Source organism: Anabrus simplex, chromosome 8, assembly GCF_040414725.1.
Source record: "Anabrus simplex isolate iqAnaSimp1 chromosome 8, ASM4041472v1, whole genome shotgun sequence".
NCBI classification, from domain to species: domain Eukaryota; kingdom Metazoa; phylum Arthropoda; class Insecta; order Orthoptera; family Tettigoniidae; genus Anabrus; species Anabrus simplex.
The window spans coordinates 105,061,075-105,082,887 of NC_090272.1; the positions used below are offsets into that span (position 1 = coordinate 105,061,075).

The 21,813-nt window shown below is 37.2% G+C and overlaps 1 protein-coding gene across 4 annotated transcripts in view; it reads right to left on the minus strand.

The window, feature by feature from the left end:
* Herc4 (HECT and RLD domain containing E3 ubiquitin ligase 4) overlaps positions 1-21,813 on the minus strand; it is a 362,042-nt gene that overhangs the window by 40,367 nt on the left and 299,862 nt on the right. For all 4 annotated transcript variants that reach the window (XM_067152418.2, XM_067152419.2, XM_067152417.2 and 1 more), the window contains exon 19: positions 20,683-20,832. In XM_067152418.2, coding sequence (XP_067008519.1) covers positions 20,683-20,832 — 150 coding nt within the window. The remainder of the gene's footprint in view (positions 1-20,682; positions 20,833-21,813) is intronic.

Genomic DNA, 21,813 nt, shown 5'->3' on the forward strand with positions numbered 1-21,813 from the left:
AATTACTGAAGGCTATTCATTTATACATTTTCGTAGTTTTCTGGATCCTTATAGTCATTTGTAATTTCAAGCAAAAAAAGACAGAAAGAAAGAAAGAAAGAAAGAAAGAAAGCTGCTTAGGCCACTAGTCCTTTTTTCTGAATTTAACATCTACCTACTTACCTGTTGAGTAAACAATTTATTTACATATAAGATAGCTTCATGAGTGACTACTTTTTATGCAATGGTGCAGAGTCAACCTATCTAATAACACTTCATCACATATATACTGATGACAATGCAAACATTCTGCTGTCATTAATACTGGTTTAAATGATGCAAATCTACTCAGCTGCCTCAGAAACCAAGAGAACCCTGAGTTTTAAAGTCAGATTCTGATATTTCAGAGGTTTCAAGGTAACTCCATGAAAATTGCAAAGAAAAACAGAATCTCCTGCACTTCTTCAAGATCTTTGAAATATTCCCAATCACACACGGTTGTGAACTTGGCTACCAAACATCATGAGACATAACCCGAAAAAACCTCAGGTGGCGATTAGGTTTTGTCTTAAGGAGGGAATTTCAACACAGGAATAATTGTGCTGAGCACATTCATAAATTCCAGAGATTTTATTTTTTAGCTTAGTGTAATAATAAATTCAGAAAAAGTGCAAAACCGGTCCTACATAAATGGTGCGTGAAAAAATTGAAGGAAGTTGACACAAAGTATGAATATAAAAAAGAGACAAAGCAGATGGCAGAAACCATTGGTAGCAGTGTGCAATGTGATGGAATAAAGAATGCAATAATGCTGGTGAACAGTATTAAGAAGAAATCAACTAGAACTACAGAAACCATGGACAACCCCAAAAATATTACATCGATTGAGGAAAGAAATAAAGAGAGAAAGACAGAGAGTGCAGAGGGAGATTAAAATGAAGTTCCATAAGATGAAAGCCACCAGTGAAGATACAGAAAAAGACGCGATGAGTGGAAGGATGGATAAAGCATACTATCCATAGGATCAGGTCTCTGCTGTACGAATTAAAAACTAAGAGCCTCCAAGATAAGAATGGAAATATCGTAGTAGAAAATGATGAGGAATGCAAATGTTAAAAGTGTACACCGAAGATCTGTACTAAAGAAGGGATGTAAGTAATACTATTCTGTACATCGAAGAGGAAGTAGTTGATAGATTGGGCCTACTAATCACACTGGTTGAATTTAATGCAGAACTGACTAGTCCCCAAGAAAACAGCAAGACCAGATAAAATTGTAGAACAACTCTTAAAGCCGGCAGGCATCAGCATGAAGAAATGTATTTTTGAACTGATCACAGACTGTTACAAGAAAGGTGGAATTTTTCCTGACTATTGCACTACCTAAAAGAACTTAATGCTATTGATTGTTCTGATTACAGAATCCTCCTTCTATCACAGGGTTCAAAAGTACTGCTCAACTGTAAGAAAAAAATAGAATGCTATGTTGATGATCAGTTTCGATTGGGGTACTCGGGAAGCAATTCTGGCACTTCCCTTAATTTTGGAAAGAAGGCTTGAAATGAACAGAAAAGTGTAAGTGACCTTCCATCGATCTGGAAAAAGGTCTTGACCATGTAGACTGGCAACAGCTATTTCGAACAATGAAAAAAAGATGGGTACTGACTGGAGGGTTAGGCACCTGGTACTAAATGTATATAACTGCAGAATACAGAGACTGAAATCTATGAAAGCAGAAGAAATGCCAAAATAAGGAAGTCAGACAAGGGTGTCCACTCTCCCCTTACTTGTTTAACATGTTCATAGAGGAAGCAATAAGTCATTAAACAGAGAACAAACAGGATCAAAATTAACGGAAAGCAGATACACTGTATAAGGTATGTTAACTATATTGGCAGAAACAGAAAAGGGAATGAGCAAAATGCTTAACTTATTGACAAAAAACATTAGGCAAATGGAACCTCAAAATTAATACTAAGAAACCAAATCCATAGTAGGCCCAGTCAAACACATGCAACAGATATCAGAATAGGCAGAGAAAAAATTGAGAAAGTAAACCTGTTTTCCTACCTTGGAAGTCTGATCACTCAGGATAACAAAAGCATATCAGAAGTTAAGAAAGGGGTAGTAAGGACTAAGAAAGCTCTCCCAAACAAGAAGTTGTTGACCAACAAGCATATTAAGTATAGGAACACAGAAAGTCTTCATAAAAACGTTTGTTTGTAGTGTACTTCTTTAAGGGAGTGAAAGAATGACATTGAATAAGCAAGAAGAAAGCAGGCTAGAAGCAGTAGAAAGGAGGATATGGCAGAGAATGAACCATATAAGCTGGACAGAAATGAAAAACAATAATGAAGTACTCCAAGAAGCAGAAGAACGAGGGAACCTCATCAGTGAAATTGAGATAAGGATGATAAAGTTCACTGGCCACATCATGTGGCACAGTGACTTCCTCTGCAACATCTTTGAGAGAAGAGTAGCTGAGAAGAGAGTCAGAGGAAAACCAAGAGAGCACTTGTTTAGCAACTTACTCTAGAGAATGAGTTGTAGGTCTTGCTCAGAACTGAAACAATTACCTTAGGACAGAAACCTATGGCTGCAGTGACAAGGCTCAAGAATTTGATGGTTGATGAAAGTAAGGGGATATTTTTAGTAAACCATGAGCTATAAAGCAGATGAAGACTAAATTGGAAAGACTAAATTAAACTCGTGTCTCATCCCGAGGTGGCGCAGCTCTTTTCAGGCACATCCCCAATGGAGGTGAGCTGCACGTACCATTTCAACCACATACCAGCCCTCCTGCCATTTTTAAATTTCTGGCAGTACTGGGAATCGAACCCGGGCCCTCGAGGACGGCAGCTAATAACACTAACCGTTATGCTATGGAGGCGGACACGGGATAGATGAAGTGTAAATATAAACCAGTTTTGGTGGTGGGGGTCCTGTGAAGCAAATGGAAGAGAATAGGTTACCTAGGAGAATAACAGACTCAGGCATGAGGGTAAGGAGAAGTGGAGGGATATAAAGACAATGATGGTTAGATCTAGTTCTTATGATTTGAAGGTAAGAGGTGTGGAAATAAACAAGGCCACTGAGCTGGTTGCAAACAGGATTGCAGAATCACATAGTTAATTTACAGAGGCTTGTAAATTATCAGACTTTAAGTTTATCGTTGAATGCGATATTTCTGAGATTGTATGAGAAAATTTAAATCCTCTGAAATTTTGTAAGTGTACAGGAAATGTTGTATCAGGGATATACTGAGAATGAATAATCATATACTTAAAAATTAAACTGACCATGACCTTATAAACTAAGAAATTAATATAAGATGGGTATGTAGGGCTTTCAGATAAATTATGACTCTGGACACATCACTGCAGGCCTGAAGGTCAATCGGCTCACCACTCTGCTCTCCACCCCTCATCCAGCGATGTTGCTATGTTATTCCTCCATACCTACAGTGGCCTGTTTTATCTTGATGCGAGAATGTGAAGTTATTTGACAGCAGTGACCTTGTAGAGTGCTAAATAGTTTATTGATAATATCACCTATTCAATGTATTTTAATGTATTGAATAAGTGATATTATTAATAAACTAATTAGCATCCTACAGCATAGTATCTTCAATATGGATCCTTAATGATATTTATCACTTGCAGCAGTGACCTTGTCGAGTTAGTTTTCTACTATATGATTATGACAGTAATAATGAAGATGCCTCCTCTGCGAACCATGTGACCTTGCCGCGGTGGGGAGGCTTGCGTGTCCCAATGATGCAGATAGCCAAGCCGCAGGTGCAACCATATCGGATGGGTATCTGTTGAGAGACCAGACTAACGAATGGTTCATCGAAAGGGGGGTAGCAGCCTTTCGGTAGTTGCAAGGGCGACAGTCTAGATGATTAACTGATATGGCCTTGTAATAATACTCAACATGGCTTAGCTGTGTTGATCCTGCTACACAGCTGAAAGCAACGGGAAACTACAGCCGTAACTACCTCCCGAGGTCATGCAGCTCTCTCTGTATGAATGGTGTACTGATGATGGCTTCCTGCCGGGTAAAATATTCCGGAGGTAAACTACTCCCCCATTCGGATCTCCAGGTGGGGACTACACGAGAGGGGGCGATCATCAAGAAGATGGATACTGACATTCGGCGAGTCAGAGCGTGGAATGTTAGAAGTTTGAATCATTGTGGTAGGTTAGAGAATCTGAAAAAGGAGATGGATAGGCTAAAGTTAGATGTAGTTGGTATAAGTGAAGAACGTTGGCAGGAAGAACAAGATTTTTGGTCAGGTGACTACCGAATTATCAACACAAAATCAAACAGAGGAAATGCAGGAGTTGGTTTAATAATGAATAAGAAAATAGGGCAGCGGGTAAGCTACTACGACCAGCATAGTGAAAGAATTATTGTCGTCAAGATAGACACCAAACCAATGCCCACCACAATAGTGCAGGTCTATATGCCTACTAGTTCAGTGGATGATGAAGAAATTGAAAGAATATATGAGGAGATAAAAGATTTAATACAATATGTAAAAGATGACGGGAATTTAATTGTGATGGGAGACTGGATTGCAGTGGTAGGCCAAGGAAGAGAAGGTAGTACAGTCGGAGAATTTAGATTGGGACGAAGGAACGAAAGAGGAATTCGGCTGGTTGAATTCTGCATTGATTATAATTTAGTCCTTGCCAATACTTGGTTCAAACACCTCAAACGACGGCTGTATACGTGGACAAGACCTGGAGACACTGGAAGGTATCAAATAGACTTCATTATGATTAGGCAGAGATTCAGAAACCAGGTGTTGGATTGCAAAACTTTCCCAGGAGCAGACGTGGACTCTGACCACAACTTGTTGGTCATGAAATGCCATCTGAAGTTGAAAAAACTGAAGAAAGGAAAGAATGCAAAAAGATGGGATCTAGACAAGTTGAAAGAAAAGAGTGTGAGGGATTGTTTCAAGGAACATGTTGCACAAGGACTAAATGAAAAGGCTGAAGGTAACACTATAGAGGAAGAGTGGAGAGTCATGAAAAATTAAGTCAGTAGGGCTGCTGAAGAAATGTTAGGAAGGAAGAAAAGATCAACTAAGAATCAGTGGATAACTCAGGAGATACTAGACCTGATTGATGAACGACAAAAATACAAGAATGCTAGAAATGAAGAGGGCAGAAAAGAATACTGGCGATTAAAGAATGAAGTGGATAGAAAGTACAAGGTAGCTAAGGAAGAATGGCTGAAGGAGAACTGCAAGGATGTCGAAGGCTGTATGGTCCTGGGAAAGGTAGATGCTGCATACAGGAAAATCAAGGAAACCTTTGGAGAAAGGAAATCTAGGTGTATGAATATTGAGAGCTCAAATGGAAAGCCACTTCTAGGGAAAGAAGACAAAGCAGAAAGGTGGCAGGAGCATATCCAACAGTTGTATCAAGGTAAAGATGTAAATAATTTGGTTCTGGAACATGAAGAGGCTGTTGATGCTGATGAAATGGGAGACCCAATTTTGAGGTCAGAGTTTGACAGAGCTGTGAGTGACCTAAATAGGAACAAGGCACCTGGAATTGATGAAATTCCCTCTGAATTACTGCCTGCCTTAGGAGAAACTAGCATGGCAAGGTTATTTCATTTAGTGTGCAAGATGTATGAGACAGGAGAAGTCCCATCCGATTTTCGGCAGAATGTTGTTATACCTATTCCCAAGAAAGCCGGTGCTGACAGGTGTGAAAACTACTGCACCATTAATTTAGTATCTCATGCCTGCAAAATTTTAACACGTATTATTTACAGAAGAATGGAAAAACAAGTTGAAGCTGAGTTGGGAGAAGATCAATTTGGCTTCAGAAGAAAGGTAGGAACACGTGAAGCAATCCTGACTTTACGTCTGATCTTAGAGGATCGAATCAAGAAGGACAAGGCCACGTACATGGCATTCGTAGATCTAGAAAAGGCATTCGATAATGCTGATTGGACCAAGCTATTTATGATTCTGAACACGATGTGAGCTCCATTGGAGAATAGAAGTTCAATTGTTATAACCTTTTGTTTGAATGAATATAATTATTGTTTATGGGATTTGTATTATTTATTTTGTCTTTAGGCCTGGTTTCTTCAACTGTATGTTAAATTTTAAATGTTAACTAACAATTGTTATTAATTTAACACTTTGTTTAAAAGTGCCCTGTTTCACGAACACATTTCCAACATTTGTTATAAAACAATTCTTAAAGAGAAATTAACACATTTCAGTGAGATTTCTGAACGCGTTTGGCAGTGAGCATCTTTTGTTTTTTTACATAAAGCGCTCCTAGTGGTGTGTTGAGATAGTATTTTGTCACACAGACACATGGTTGACATTATTATAGGTTATGCTTAGCAGAGACTGGTAAGATTTAAACATGTTAAGTAAGAGGAACAAAAGTGTTATGATGAATGAGAGTTTTTATTTCATTTAATTTTAATTTAAAATTATGCAAATGTGCTTAAAAAATGAAAAAACAGACTGTTGTATCACAACATTCGATACAGACTATTCTTATATTCTTATCACCGGGAAAATGTGATAATTGATGTGTTTTGCATGGTTTTCTGGCATTATTTTATTGTGAGGAAAATAATGTAATGCCTTGTTAATGCTGCAGTGGCAACAGGAATTCTTTGCAGGATTCTACACACTTTTTCTTGCACTCATGAACATAGTCACCTGCAATTACACGAAAAGTGTCTCAAGCATAATATCTAACAAGTAGAGGCCAGACCCTGTGGTCAACCGATTTCACCGAGCTTCAATGTACCTGTGGGGAGACAACGGCAACTCGTGTATAAGGGTTTAAGTCAACACGCTTTCGTTTTCGAAAAAAAAAAAAAAAAAAGAGGTCGGATGTTGTTACACAGAATCTGCTTCGGACAAAGTGGAGGTGGTAGAACACTAAAAGGCGAACAAATTTTACTCAAACATGTCAGGTTCGCAACCTAATAACTTCTGAAAAATTGATGAATCCCCGATTCCAACGCAAGGCATATATACTTGGGAGTTACATCAAAGCGGAACGGAGTGGTGGCCAAGTGGTCACCGTACTTGTCTGTGAACCTCGCAGACGTGAATTGGAGTCTCATCGCAGCTATGATTTTTGAACAAAATAAATTAATATGTCCGCCTCTGTGGTATAGTGGTTAGTGTGATTAGCTGCCACCCCTGGAGGCCCGGGGTCGATTCCCGGCTCTGCCACAAAATTTGAAAAGAGGTACGAGGGCTGGAACGGGGTCCACTCAGCCTCGGGAGGTCAACTGATTAGAGGTGGGTTCGATTCCCACCTCAGCCATCCTGGAAGTGGTTTTCCGTGGTTTCCCACTTCTCCTCCTAACTTAAGGCCACGGCCGCTTCCTTCTCTCATCCTTGTCTATCCCTTCCAATCTTCCCATCCCCCAGCAAGGCCCCTGTTCAGCATAGCAGGTGAGGCCGCCTGGACGAGGTACTGGTCATCCTCCCCAGTTGTATCCCCAACCCCGAGTCTGAAGCTCCAGGACACTGCCCTTAAGGCGGTAGAGGTGGTATCCCATGTGAGTCCGAGGTAAAACCGACCCTGGAGGGTAAACAGAGGAGGAAGAAGAAGAAGAAGAAGATGATTAAATTAATATTTGAGGGACGTCAAGATAAAAATTGGAACAAAAATATTACCGTACGCAAATTGCAGTAAGTTTATTTTCTACCTGAAATGAATATAGGCTTAAACGTTCTCACAGTTACTGCTGGATCTCTTTCTATCTATATATATATATATATTAATTTGAGGTAGAAAATAAAGTTCCACTGCAATTTCATTATTCATTTTATTCTCATTTTACCCTCACATTCCCTGAAACAATGATTTAATATGTATAAAAAAGTATGTCTATGGCGGGACTCAAACTCCAGTCGTCACGGTTCGAAGACAAGTACGATGACCACTCGGCCACTGGTTCACTAGTCGAGATTGCAACTCTTCAATTATATAGATGTTGCATTAGAATCGGGGGATTCATAAATTTTTCGGAAATTATTAAGTTGCAGACCTGACAAGTTTGAGTAAAATGTGTTCGCATTTTAGTGCTCTATCACCTCCATGTGGTCCGAAGCGGATCCTGCCTCATGATATTTGTCCTCACTGTTGGAAACTCTCACCTATTTTCAATATCATCTAGTATTTGTTCATTATGGCTTTGGTAATTAGAAATACATCTTCTAACAACTCTAGAATGTAGTTATTTCTTAGTATGGGTCATCCTTTGCCTTCTTCAGTTTATAAATAGTCTTCATACAGCAGTAAAGCTTCAAACTTACATCTTCTACATGCCTCCATTTTGAAATTTTAGCAGTTGTTAAGAGGTTTAACACAGGGCTGCTGCCAAGGTTAATTTAACACAAGTATTAACAATTTGTTAGAGTTAACAATGCTTGATGAGATGACCAGTTTGTTAAATTATGTGTTAAGTCTCCTTAATAGCAGAGTTAACACTTGAAGAAACCAGGCCTTAGTGATTTTTTTATAGTGAGGAATATATGCATGGTGATTTAACTGTTAATCGGTTTATTATTTTGGAATAACATTATGCCTATAGTCAACATGGTATGTTATATTCTGGAATGTCCCATAGTCGTATTGAACAGGTGGATTATGATAAAACTTTGTTATTGCAAATAACAGATTTCAATACAGATTAAAACATGAGATTAGTCACTTGCAATTATTATTTTGGTTTTATTATTTCTTTTGTCAATAATATTTTTAATTATTAGACCAAATTTAATTCGAATTTCATTAGGATAAGATGGATTAGGCCTCGTTTCCTATTGTTTAGTAATTTATTTTCAAAATGTAAAATCTTATAATGTGGGTTTATTAACAGCCTTGTCAAATCGAATTGGAGATGTGGTGTTGTTGATAGCTATTGCATGAATAGTAACATATGGAAGTTGAAATTATGTACATTATTTAGATTTTGGTAAGGGTTCTTTTATTATAATGTTGATTAGAAATATAGTGGTACTGACTGCTATAACTAAGAGTGCTCAAATTCCCTTTTCTTCATGATTACCAGCAGCTATAGCTGCTCTAACTCCTGCACCAGCTGTAGTCCATTCATCAACATTAGTTACAGCAGGGGTATATTTGTTAATTCGATTTAACAAAGCATTTGTTGATACATGATTATCTAAATTTTTATTGTTTATAGCCGGGCTTACTATATTTACAGCCGGACTGGGGGCCAATTTTGCATCTGATTTGAAAAAGATTATTGCTTTGTCAACTTTAGGTCAATTAGGACTGATAATAAGAATCTTAGCAATAGGATTTCCAAAACTGGCCTTTTCTTTTTTTTTTAAGCTATGCACTATACTGCAAACATAGCTTTTTCTAGTGTGGCCCATATATGTCAATTATGGGTGATTACTACAAACTTTGCATACAAACTGAGCATCTTCCTTTTTTTATCTGTCTTTACCTTCACGTAGGTCGTGGAATATATTCTGGTTCATACAACTATATACATAGATGATCGACAGGTGTTGTAATCTTATTCCTAGTAACAGGAACACCTTTTATAGGATATGTTCTACCTTGAGGATAAATATATTTTTGAGGAGCCACAGTGATTACAAATCTTTTATCAGCTGTTCCCTACTTAGGAACTGATTTAGTACAATGAGTTTGAGGGGGATTAGCTGTTGACAATGCTACTCTTTCTTGATTCTTTACATTTCACTTTGTCCTTCCATTTATTATGGCTATAATGGATAAGATTCACCTTTTATTCCTTAATCAAACAGGATCAAATAACCCCTTAGGTCTTAATAGAAACTCAGACAAAATCCCATTCCACCCTTATTTCTCCTTCAAGGATATTTTTTGTTTCATTATTTAGCATTACTTGCAAATACAATAGAAGAGGCTAAATTTCAAATTGAACAACTAGAAATTATAGCTAAAAAAATGGGATTACAAATTTCATTTCAAAAAACAGAAATGATGCCAACTTTTAAAGTTGATTTACCAGTTATTCAGCTGAACAGTAATAAAGAGATTAAAATTGTTCAGAAATTCAAATATCTTGGGGAAATAATAACATGGAACACAAATGAAAAAGAAGCAATAGAACACAGAACAACTAAATTTAAACAAGCACAAAGACTTACCTGGCCAACCTATAAAAAAAAATCTCTTTCGATAAACGCTAAGCTGAAACACTATAATTCCATAGTTAAACCAGAGGCAACCTATGCTAGTGAAACTTTATTCAAATTAAATGTAAAATCTACAACAGACAAATTACAGAAAACTGAGAGAAGAATTCTTAGAACAATTATTAATAAAAAACACCAAGTTGATGGACAGTGGAGATTGTTGCCTAACAACATTGTCTATCGTGAATGTGAATCAATAATATCTACAATGCGTAAAAGAAGAATTTCCTTTTTCTGTCACATATCAAGATTAGCAGACACCAGGATATTGAAACAACTATTCGATTACTTTTTGAAGAATAAAATCAATAATAATTGGTTCAAAGAAGTTCAGAACGATTTGGAAGAATTGGGTATAACTCGGCAACAAATCAAAGACAGAAAAGAGAAGAGGATTTTGAAGAACAAAAGCATAAGTCTCAAACTAAAAGCAGTTGAACGGAAACAATATACTATATCGGACACACAAAGGGCTTCCAGGTCGGAGAGGATGAAAAAGTTCTGGGAGAAGAAGAAGAAGAAATTAACTCAAATGTATTGATTTCAGTGCTCCAATGTGGGCGTAAAATATGTAAATAAATAAATAAATAAAAATATTATAGTAGCCATTTTATAACTATTAACTCTTCTTGAACTTTATATATCAGGAGACCCTGATAATTTCACACCCGCCAACACTTCAGTAACACCAGTGCATATTCAACCAGAATGATGTTTTCTCTTTGCTTATGCAATCCTATGATCAATCCCTAATAAATTAGGAGGTGTAACAGCATTAGTATTATCTATTGCTGTTCTCCCTTTTACCGCTAACAACAAATGCCGTGGAATTCAATTTTATCCTATCAACCAAATACTATTTTGATCTATAGTATCTATTGTTATCCTTTTGACATGAACTGGTGCTCGGCCCGTAGAAGATCAATACATTTTAAGAGGTCAAATCCTTACTGTTCTATACTTCCTCTATTATATCTTGAATCCATTAACCTTTTATATTTGAAATAATCTAGTAAATTAGTTACTAAGCTTATGAAAACATATGTTTTGAAAACATACGACAGAAGTTCAAATCTTCTATTAACTTTACTACGTAAGATACATTAAATAAGTACAGAAAATATGAAAATGAAAAAATGAAATGGCGTATGGCTTTTAGTGCCGAGAGTGTCCGAGGACATGTTCGGCTCGCCAAGTGCAGGTCTTTTGATTTGACTCCGGTAGGCGACCTGCGCATCGGGATGAAGATGAAATGATAATGAAGACAACACATACACCCAGTCCTCGTGCCAACGAAATTAACCAATGATGGTTAAAATTCCCGACCCTACCGGGAATCGAACCCGGGACCCCTGTGGCCAAAGGCCAGCACGCTAACCATTTAGCCATGGAGCCGGACACAGAAAATATAAAAACCTGTAACACCCCACCCCCCAAAAAACAAAAAATTAACGACAAAGGTAATTAAGCCTTTCATGCTAAATACATTAATTTATTATACCAAAATTGAGGAAGTGTACCTCAAACTCAAATATAAAGGACAGAAAAGTAAATTAAAAAAAAAAAAAAAAAATTGGTAACACATTCCCCCCCACCCCCCTACAGAAATGTTATCAAGTAATATTCAAACCCCATGGCACTACAGCCCTTGAAGGGCCTTGGCCTACCAGGCGACCGCTGATCAGCCCGAAGGTCTGCAGATTACGAGGTGTTGTGTGGTCAGCATGACGAATCCTCTCGGCCGTTATTCTTGGCTTTCTAGACCGGGGCCGCTATCTCACCGTCAGATAGCTCCTCAATTCTAATCACGTAGGCTGAGCGGACCTCGAACCAGCCCTCAGGTCCAGGTAAAAATCCCTGACCTGGCCGGGAATCAAATCCGGAGCCTCCGGGTAAGAGGCAGGCACGCTACCCCTACACCACGGGGCTGGCGCAAAGTATTATTCTCATAAATAAAATTCTAGTATACTCTGCTAAAAAAAATTAAGGCAAATCCTCCTCTTCTGTACTCAACATTAAATGCCGAAACTATTTTCATTCCCCCTCGGCAAAATCAAAAGGGGTTCAATTAGTTTCAGCTAAACATGATGAAAAGGGGCTGCCTGGCTGAGGCAGTAAAGGCGTGCTTGGTTCATCCGGAAGGACGTGGGTTCGAATGCCCGTCAGGAAGTCGTAAAATTTAAGAAACGAGATTTCCACTTCTGGAGATGCATATGGCCCTGAGGTTCACTCAGCCTACACCAAAAACGAGTACCAGGTTAATTCCTGGGGGCAAAGGCGGCCGGGCGTAGAGCTAACCACTCTACCCCATCACGTGCCGAGGTTAACAATGGTGGAAGCCTTTACCTTCCATTCTTCCAAGGGCCTTCATGGCCTGTATGGAGGTGACAAAAAAACATGATGAAAATCATGTTAATATAAGGGGAAAGGTCAAAAATACAATCACACATACCCTTGGAAACTTATAAATCTTATAAGAAAATAACTATCTACTAAAAAAATAAATCGCAATAAAATTAGTGCTAATCTCACTTCATAAGAAATCGTTTGAGCCACAGCCCGCAATTCTCCTAATAATGCATAATTATAATTAGAGGATCACCCTGCAATTATAACATACTCAACCCCTATACTTGTGCATTAAAAAAAAATTTAAAAAAATTAAAAAAATTAAAAAAAAAATCCCCACATTAAAAGTAAAAGTCGTCATAAAGGGATAAATCATTTAAGTCAACAAGGCTAAAAATAATCTAAAAATTGGAGAAAAATAATACATCAAATAATTTGATGCTATCGGATGTGTTCCTTCCATAGAATTGCATCAGCAAAGGGTTGAGGTAATCCAATAAATCCTACTTTATTACGTCCTTTACAAATTTGAATATAACCTAAAACCTTACACTCCAATAAAGTAAGAAATGCTACCCCAAGTAACACACATATAATTAACATAATAACACCTAGTATTCTCATCAACACCTCTAATACCTGTAATACTCTTACATTTTTAAATTCTAAATTCAATGCACTTCTCTGCCAAAGTAGTATTAGTATTCATCATTCCAAATGAAAATTATTTTGAATATTTGGTCCTTTCGTACTAGAATAAACGCAAATATAATATAATAATAATAATAATAATAATAATAATAATAATAATAATAGAATATTCATTCACTATAAAGATAGAAACCGACCTGGCTTACGCCAGTCTGAACTCTGATCATTCAAAGATTTAAAAGTCAAACAGACTTACTAATTAAACTTCTACACCTAATCATATTCCTTAATTCAACATCGAGGTTGCAATCTTTTTTGTCAATAAGAACTGTAAAAAAACCACAAAAAAGAAACGCTGTTATCCCTAAGGTAACTTTATCTTATAATCGTTATTAACGGATCAACCATCCATAAATCAATGCTTTAATTATAAAGAGTTGCACTTATCTTCAAGTTACCCCAACAAAATAAGATAATACACTTATTAATAATACCACTACACAAAGTAAATAAAACTTCGTATAAAGATCTATAGGGTCTTCTCGTCTTTTATATTCATTTAAGCCTTTTGACTCAAAAGTTAAATTCCACTTATTATACAGAGACAGTTAGCGCTTTGTCAAACTATTCATTCCAGCCTTCAATTAAAAGACTAATGATTATGTTCCCTTTGCTTGGTCAAAATACCGTGGCCCTTCAATTCTGATCAGGGGGCAGGACTGACCTTAAATTCACCTCAAAAGGATATGTTTTTGATAAACAGGCAAACTTCAATTTTTGGCCTAGTTCTTCTTCTTCTTCTTCTTCTTTTCTAGCCTATTTCAATCCACTGCTGGATATAGGCCTCTTCCATGTGCTTCCATCGTCTTCGGTCTTGAGCCACTTGGAACCAGCGTGTTCCAGCCAACAGCTTTATGTCGTCGAGCCATCTCTTCAGGGGTCTTCCAATGCCTCTCTTGTGTCCCCATGGTCTCCAGTGAACAATCCTAGAGGTCCACCTGTTGTAGTCTTGTCGAGCTACGTGTCCTACCCATTGCCATTTTAGTTTTGCTACTATCTCTAGGATGTCTGTTACATTAGTTCTTCTCCTGATGTCCTCTGAACGGATCTTATCCCTAAGGCTGATCCCTAGCATCTGTCGCTCCATGGCTCGTTGTGTTCGCTGAAGCTTGCGAGCACTTTCCTTCGTCAGAGTCATCGTTTCCAGACCGTAAGTTGTAACTGGCAGCACGCACGTATTATAAACCTTGGTCTTCAGGTTAATTGGAACATCCTTGTTAGTGAGGATGAATCTTAGTTTTCGGAATGCAGTCCAACTCATACCTATTCTGCGAGGAATTTCTGCACGTTGGTTGTCTTTTCCAAGTTTTATCTTGTGTCCAAGATAGATGTACTCATCGACAGCTTCTATATATTGGTTTCCCATTTTAAGTGGTCGACTCTCTGGGCTTAGTATTTTCGTTTTATTAATGTTCATTTCCAAACCAATCTTAGCATAAGCAGTTTTTAATTCTTGGATCATGCTTTCTAGCTCATCTAGATTTTCACTTATGAGCACAATGTCATCGGCAAAACGCAGGTGGTTCAAATATACCCCGTTGATTTTTATTCCTTTATTATCCCAATGAAGGGTTTTGAATACATCTTCCAAGGCAAGGGTAAACAGCTTTGGAGAGATTGTGTCACCTAGTCGAACTCCTTTGCCAACTGGGAATTTATTGATGATGAGGTCTTCGTCCACTCTGACTACCATTGTTACTTGATCATAAATGTTTTCCAGAAGCTTTATATACCTTGAGTTTATCATGGCATTTTGAAGTGCCTTCATGATTGCCCAGATCTCCACTGAGTCAAAAGATTTTTTATAATCAATGAAGGCCAGATGAATCTTGATGTTGTACTCAGTGGTTTTCTCCAGAAGAAGATGAATAGTCTGGATGTGTTCAACAGTTGAGAAGCCTTTACGAAATCCCGCTTGCTCGGCAGGTTGATAAAAATCCAGTTCTCTTGTGAGGCGGTTGGTTACAATTTACTTTACATAAATTGACATTCAATAAATATATTACACTTTTTATACTAATTTTATCAATATATTAAACTTAAGTTAAACAATTTACTCCAATATTCAACTTAACATTTTTATAAAATTATATTAAAATAAAATAATTTATAACATTATTCAAATGATGGCTAATTTAAAGCCTACAATTTTAATAATCCCTATAATAATTATAATACTTATTCTAAAGCCTATCCCTTAAAATATTATATTCAATCAACAACTAAAGGGGCCCATAGACATGCAATATTATTTGCGCAAAATGGATTGTACAATGCATTGTTAGTCGCCTATAGACGTACAATATTATTGCACAAAAAATCGAGTTTGTGCAATAAATAGAATCGTGTGGAGATAATATTGATAGTTGTGCAATATATTGTGCAAAGCGGTCATAAGACGGTCAATATGCGTTGCAATATATAGTCAGTCCATGCCGGTATTTTATTTGGTGATTATATTGAGTGACACTGATCTTTGCTGCGTTTTGATCGCCGTGGGCGTAAGTGCCAAAAAGAAGCAGAAACGGAAAAGAAGCACAAGGGCCAAACAGTGGTTTCTAGACAGAGAAAAGTACACTCATGAAAATTTACTCAATGAACTGTGAAAATGGGAACCAAATGATTTTCAAAACTTTCTGCGCATGAATAGTGAATTGTATGAGGAACTCCTCGCTTGGCTCTTAACGTCCCACAGAGCCGGAAGGCCATGGTACACTTCGATAAACTCAAAAATAAACTTTTTCTCCTCCTTTTTTGCCTGCCATCACGATACCTTCTCCAACACTTGTTGATACCAACTGGCGGGAGGACGGGATATTGCACAATATTGCCAACACACAGCACAGTATTTTGCGATTTGCGCAATATATTTCAAACCTTCTTGATTTCATACAATATATTGCACAACCCTTCAATATTAAATACACACTAGCAATTTTATTGCACAAACCCCGATATTGCACAATAATATTGCACGTCTATGAGCCCCTTAATATATTAATATAAGAGCTGCTATTGAATACTGAATTAAATTCATTTCTTGGGGAACCAGATATCTTAAAAACCGACTAATATTTCATTAGAAACTTGTGATTTTTGATAATATCACACTAACTAATATAACAAATTAGCTTTTTTTTAATTCGGGAAAAATAAATCTCTATTCCAATTTTAATAAACCCTGATACACAACGTACAATATTAATTTACTTTCCTAAAAATCCATTTTCAATTTTTTCAATTTTCCCTCACAGTACTACTTCACATTAAATAAAAATAAATTTGTTCTATTCCTGTACTAAAACATAAATGATTAACGTTATTCAATTAAATAGATTCCTACCTTCCTCACTAACTTTTAATGTACTTTCATAATAATTCGAATCGCATGAACATCCGCTCACTGTAAATGAAGATGCTTCATTTTAAGCTTTATTTTGCATTCTAGGTACACTTTCCAATACATCTACTATGTTACGACTTATCTCACCTTAATAATGAGAGCGACGGGCGATGCGTGCATGTTTTAGAGCTAAAATCATATTATAATAATATGACAAAATTACTTTCAAATCCACCTTCACATGCACTATGCAAGATCCATTTAAATAGTTCTATTGTAATCCATCTATTACTTGACCATAAGCTTCACCTTGACCTGACATACACTCTAATAAGAGTAGAGAAAATTATCATTCTAAAAAACAGAAAATACTCTTACGACAGCGGTATACAAACTGAAAACAAAATCACGTTGAATATAATGTGTATTATCGATTATAGGACAGATTCCTCTGAAAAGACTAAAACATTGCCAAATTCTTTGAGTTTCAAGAACATAACTATTACTACTCAAGTAAAATCTTGAGATCTGAAATAATAGGGTATCTAATCCTAGTTTATAATCCAAATGTCAAAGCTTCATATAAATACAGTATATATCAAGCCCTATACAGATTTAAAATTCTACCTTAAATATCTACCTTTAAACTTGGAAAAAATATCTATTAACTTCCATACTGATGTTTACTTTAGCTTTGCGTATAACTGTGGCGGATGGCAAGACTTTAGCTGGCCACATATCATATTACTAACTCCAAGTCACCTTGATAAATAATATTAAATACTGCAAATCATACTCCAATTTTAAAGTATTACATATTTATATTCATAAAAACTTGCACACAAAATATACAAAAAGTAAACATCTAAGCAAGAATAAAACTTTAAAACCTTATAATTAAATAATGGATCAACAAATTTATGATCACTTCTACTATAACATCCTACAACATAATGCACCTGTTTTGAGTATTTCCTGGCATTGAATTTTCATAGTGTTTTTTGCCCCAACACAATCAAAATTATTTATCTAATCACACAATAACATAAGGAGCATACCTGTTACACACTGATAACTTTACCTCAAATAACTTATTAACAAACTTCACTGCTCCCCCCCACCCCCCCCCCCCCCACCCCAGGGAGCCACGTAATAAATATTTAACAGAAATATAATCATAAAATTTCTTTTGTGTATAATTCTTGAAATATAAATACTTAAATTGGTATATTTTCTATAAATGTATATATATTTTTTTGCTATTGGCTTTACGTCGCACCGACAGATAGGTCGTATGGCGACGATGGGACAGGAAAGGGCTAGGACTAGGAAGGAAGCGGCCGTGGGCTTAATTAAGGTGCCTAGTATGAAAATGGGAAACCACGGAAAACCATCTTCAGGATTTCCGATAGTGGGGTTCGAACCCACTATCTCCCGAATACTGGAAACTGGCCGCACTTAAGCGGCTGCAGGTATCGAGCTCGGTGTTATTATATTTAAATCCTAATATCTCATGTATATATTATATAAACACTCATTAATATATTAATTCATATTTAATATGTATGTAGATATATATACCCGCTACAATGCCAGAAATATTTTTAAGATCCTCTGGACAATGGGCTGCCTTCTCCATCAGCTCTGCCATACTGAAGTCTCTCTTCTCCACTTTCGATGATGATGAACATTTTACGCATGTTGAACCCAAGTACAGGGCTGCCTCTTCTACCATTTACATTCTACTGAAAGACTATCTCATTTACATTCTACTGAAAGACTATCTTCTCCACTACAAATGCCACTGAGGTCTTCACTCATTACCATGAGCTAGGGCCCTCCTTATTTATGAGTCCTGGAGAGAGGGTGTCCCAGTTCTATCTCACATCAAGGTAAGTTTTTAAATCCTGCTCGAACAGAGACTTTACAGAACAGCCAATGTGTTTGTACTGCACTGTGTACAAAACGATTTTACCATCACGTAAAAGCATCATCTATTGAAATCCAATCTTTTAACGAAGATGCTAGTTTGGATATGACTGGTGGTATGGTGGTGGTGGTGGTGGTGGTGGTGGTAATAATTGTTTTAAGAGGAAGTACAACTAGGCAACCATCCTGGTGGTATACCGATACACTAACAGTAAGAATAAACTTCTCAAGAAAAGTAGAAGAGCAAGCATTTTCTTTCAGAACTGATTGGGGGCATTTGTGCAGAACAGACATACTCATACAGTAAATTTCTCTGTCCTTGACTGTGGCAGCATTACAGACAATGAGTCAGACCACACTTCCTATCTATTTTGTATGTATGTTTAGTCCTCAGCCGAAAGGCTGGTTGGATCCTCAACAGCTCCGCCATCAGCTGTCATAGATGGCCTAGGCATCAATGAAGAGGCGTACTAGGGAAATGAGGAGTGAGGTAGTTTCCCGTTGCTTTCCTCACCGAGCCAGAAGCTACTATTACATATCAGTCTGCCAAGCCCACTGAAATGCATGCAACAACCGGCCCTATGAGCAACATTTTCACACCACTCATAACAGGGACTGGCTGCATAAGGAATGGCATTACTAGCATCACTCATACCTCAGTCACTTTCATTTTGTCAAAGCCAAGGATAAAGCTGAGACAGATCAATGAAAGTAACAATATTGCTCTAGCCCATACCAGAAGACATAGTGCACTGTAAACACTACGTCCTGCCAGCAAAACAAACTGTTAACACGACAAAGGGATGTCCAATCTTCAACAGAATACATACTTAATTCAAAACAAAATATTTACTAATGCAACGAAATATGCAACTTGAAACGATGGAATAATGGACCTGTAAGTACGATTCACCAAAAATTTAACTTTACTTATAAATATAGAAACAGAGTATGCAATTACATAAAAACCAGCCTCTACTCTATAATATCTATCCTTCTTCACACTATGCACACCAGTTAACAACGCATCCTCCTTACTTCCCTCTCACAACAACAATTATTACTGTTCAATAAAATACAATACAATTTAAAACCTTGTTGTTTAAAAGGGCCTAACATCTAGGTCACCGGCCCCAATCAAGACGCTATGCAACGAACGACACTCAATTCCCTCAACGTTTGAACACTAACTCTATTCTGCATGAAAATGACTACAATATTTATCTACAAATACAACATACAATCAAGTTCGGTAAACTTCTAGTTCAATCTAGAAACACAGATAAATAATCAATACTAAAAAACATCTAGTAGAGGCTTTAGGAAAGTCAGTTACTAGTTGAGAGAGGTTGCACCAGGACCATTAGATGACGCAGAGTTTTGGAAACAGAAAACAAATATGAACATTTTGTACTATCTTGCAATATCCCAATGAAAAGCCATAGTTCCCCAGAGCATCAGAGCACACATTCTGGGAACCACTGTCCTATAAATTTACTAGGTATAACTGTTGTAATGCAAAACTTGTTCATTCTTTGTTACTGCAATCCCAATCTATGTCCTAATTCTTTTTAATTCACTTTCACTGCATGCACTATACTCTGCTAACAGCTATTTATTCAGAACATGCAAGGAAGAGAGAGAGAGAGAGAGAGAGAGATTATACACAGAACAGACAGACCAGAAACGGTCCGACTCATTGGCTGAATGGTCAGCGTACTGGCCTTTGGTTCAGAGGGTCCCGGGTTTGATTCCCGGCCGGGTCAGAGATTTTAATTGCTTCTGATTAATTCCTCTGGCTCGAGGACTGGGTGTATGTGTCCATCCCAACACTCTCCTCATCTTATTAAGACAACATACCATACTACCAACCACCACAGAAACACGCAACAGTGATTACATCCCTCCATATAGGGTTGGCGTCAGGAAGGGCATTCGGCCGGAAAACAGGGCCAATCCACATGTGCGACACAGTTCACACCCGTGACCCCGCAGGTGTAGGAAAAAGCGGTAGAAAAAGAAGAAGACAGACCAGAAACAACATTCAAACAAACAAGGTATGGAATCTCTACAAAATGACTAACTAATGACAATGACTAAATACTAATTTTGGAAAATTAATCCAATAAAAAATTCATACATACTTGTTATTCTGTGTAACTGGTATGTTTCCTCCATCTGGTTTCAAGGGATGAACTTTAATTTCTCCGTAGACATCACGAGTAACTTCAAAGCTGAGGCAGAAAACACTCTCTAGGTCATCACCATCATAATCGAGAACATCCTGCAGACTCCTGAAAGGAAGATGTTGCTTAACTTTATCATTAGCACTCCAACATCCTCCATCCGTAGAATATGTTAACATATCAACTCTCACATCTAATATTAATTTCTACAGCCCATCTGTTCATCTGTTATTATAACACACTATCTGTGTCAGCATTAGAGGTAGCAAAAAAAACTCTGATTGGTTTGTTGATGACACGTTCATCATAGCAAATAACACCCAGTAACCAGAAAATATGCTGCAGAAGCTAGTAAACCTGGAGGGCAACAGGGTAAAGCTCAACAGAAAGGAGACAAAAGTGATGAGAACTGGGGACGAGTTTAACGTCAGGAGTCGCGTATGGTCGTTTTGACCGGAAATCAATAAAACACCATACGCTTACTTAATACGCTATTTATTTTTACAATAATATAATACTATTTAAGCACAGACAAACACTTTTTAACATAATTATAATAATGCGATTGCCTTTTGCTGATGAAATTGAAAATAAAAATTCAATTTCTGTTTATGGAAAATACTTTTAAAATGTTCAATTTCATTTAACACACATCTAGACAATGGTCCTTCTCCCTCTACTGAACAATAAATGATAACAGTGCACTTTCCGCATTATAAACAAGTCTACGCCATGTGTCGCGTATGGTTGAATGGAACGGAGACAGGTAACGTGAAGAATCGTGTGCAAACGAAATGACCGGATAGCCAGCTTGTTACTCACTGAAGGAGTGGAGAGGAATAACAGTGGTGTGACAGAAGTGTGGACGAGTCCATTGAAAGATACTGAGGGGTAAGAAATATAATAAACAGCGTTTGCAGAAGGATTGATCAAAATAAACAGAATTGGTTGAAACAACCGGACGCGACCCCTCACGGAGTTAAAGACAGGTACAATAAAATAAAGATATCTTGGCACCCTTGTTTGGAGATCTGGAAAGGGAATAAGAGCAGGATTGGAATTGCAAAGGATGCTTTCAAAAGGAAATGA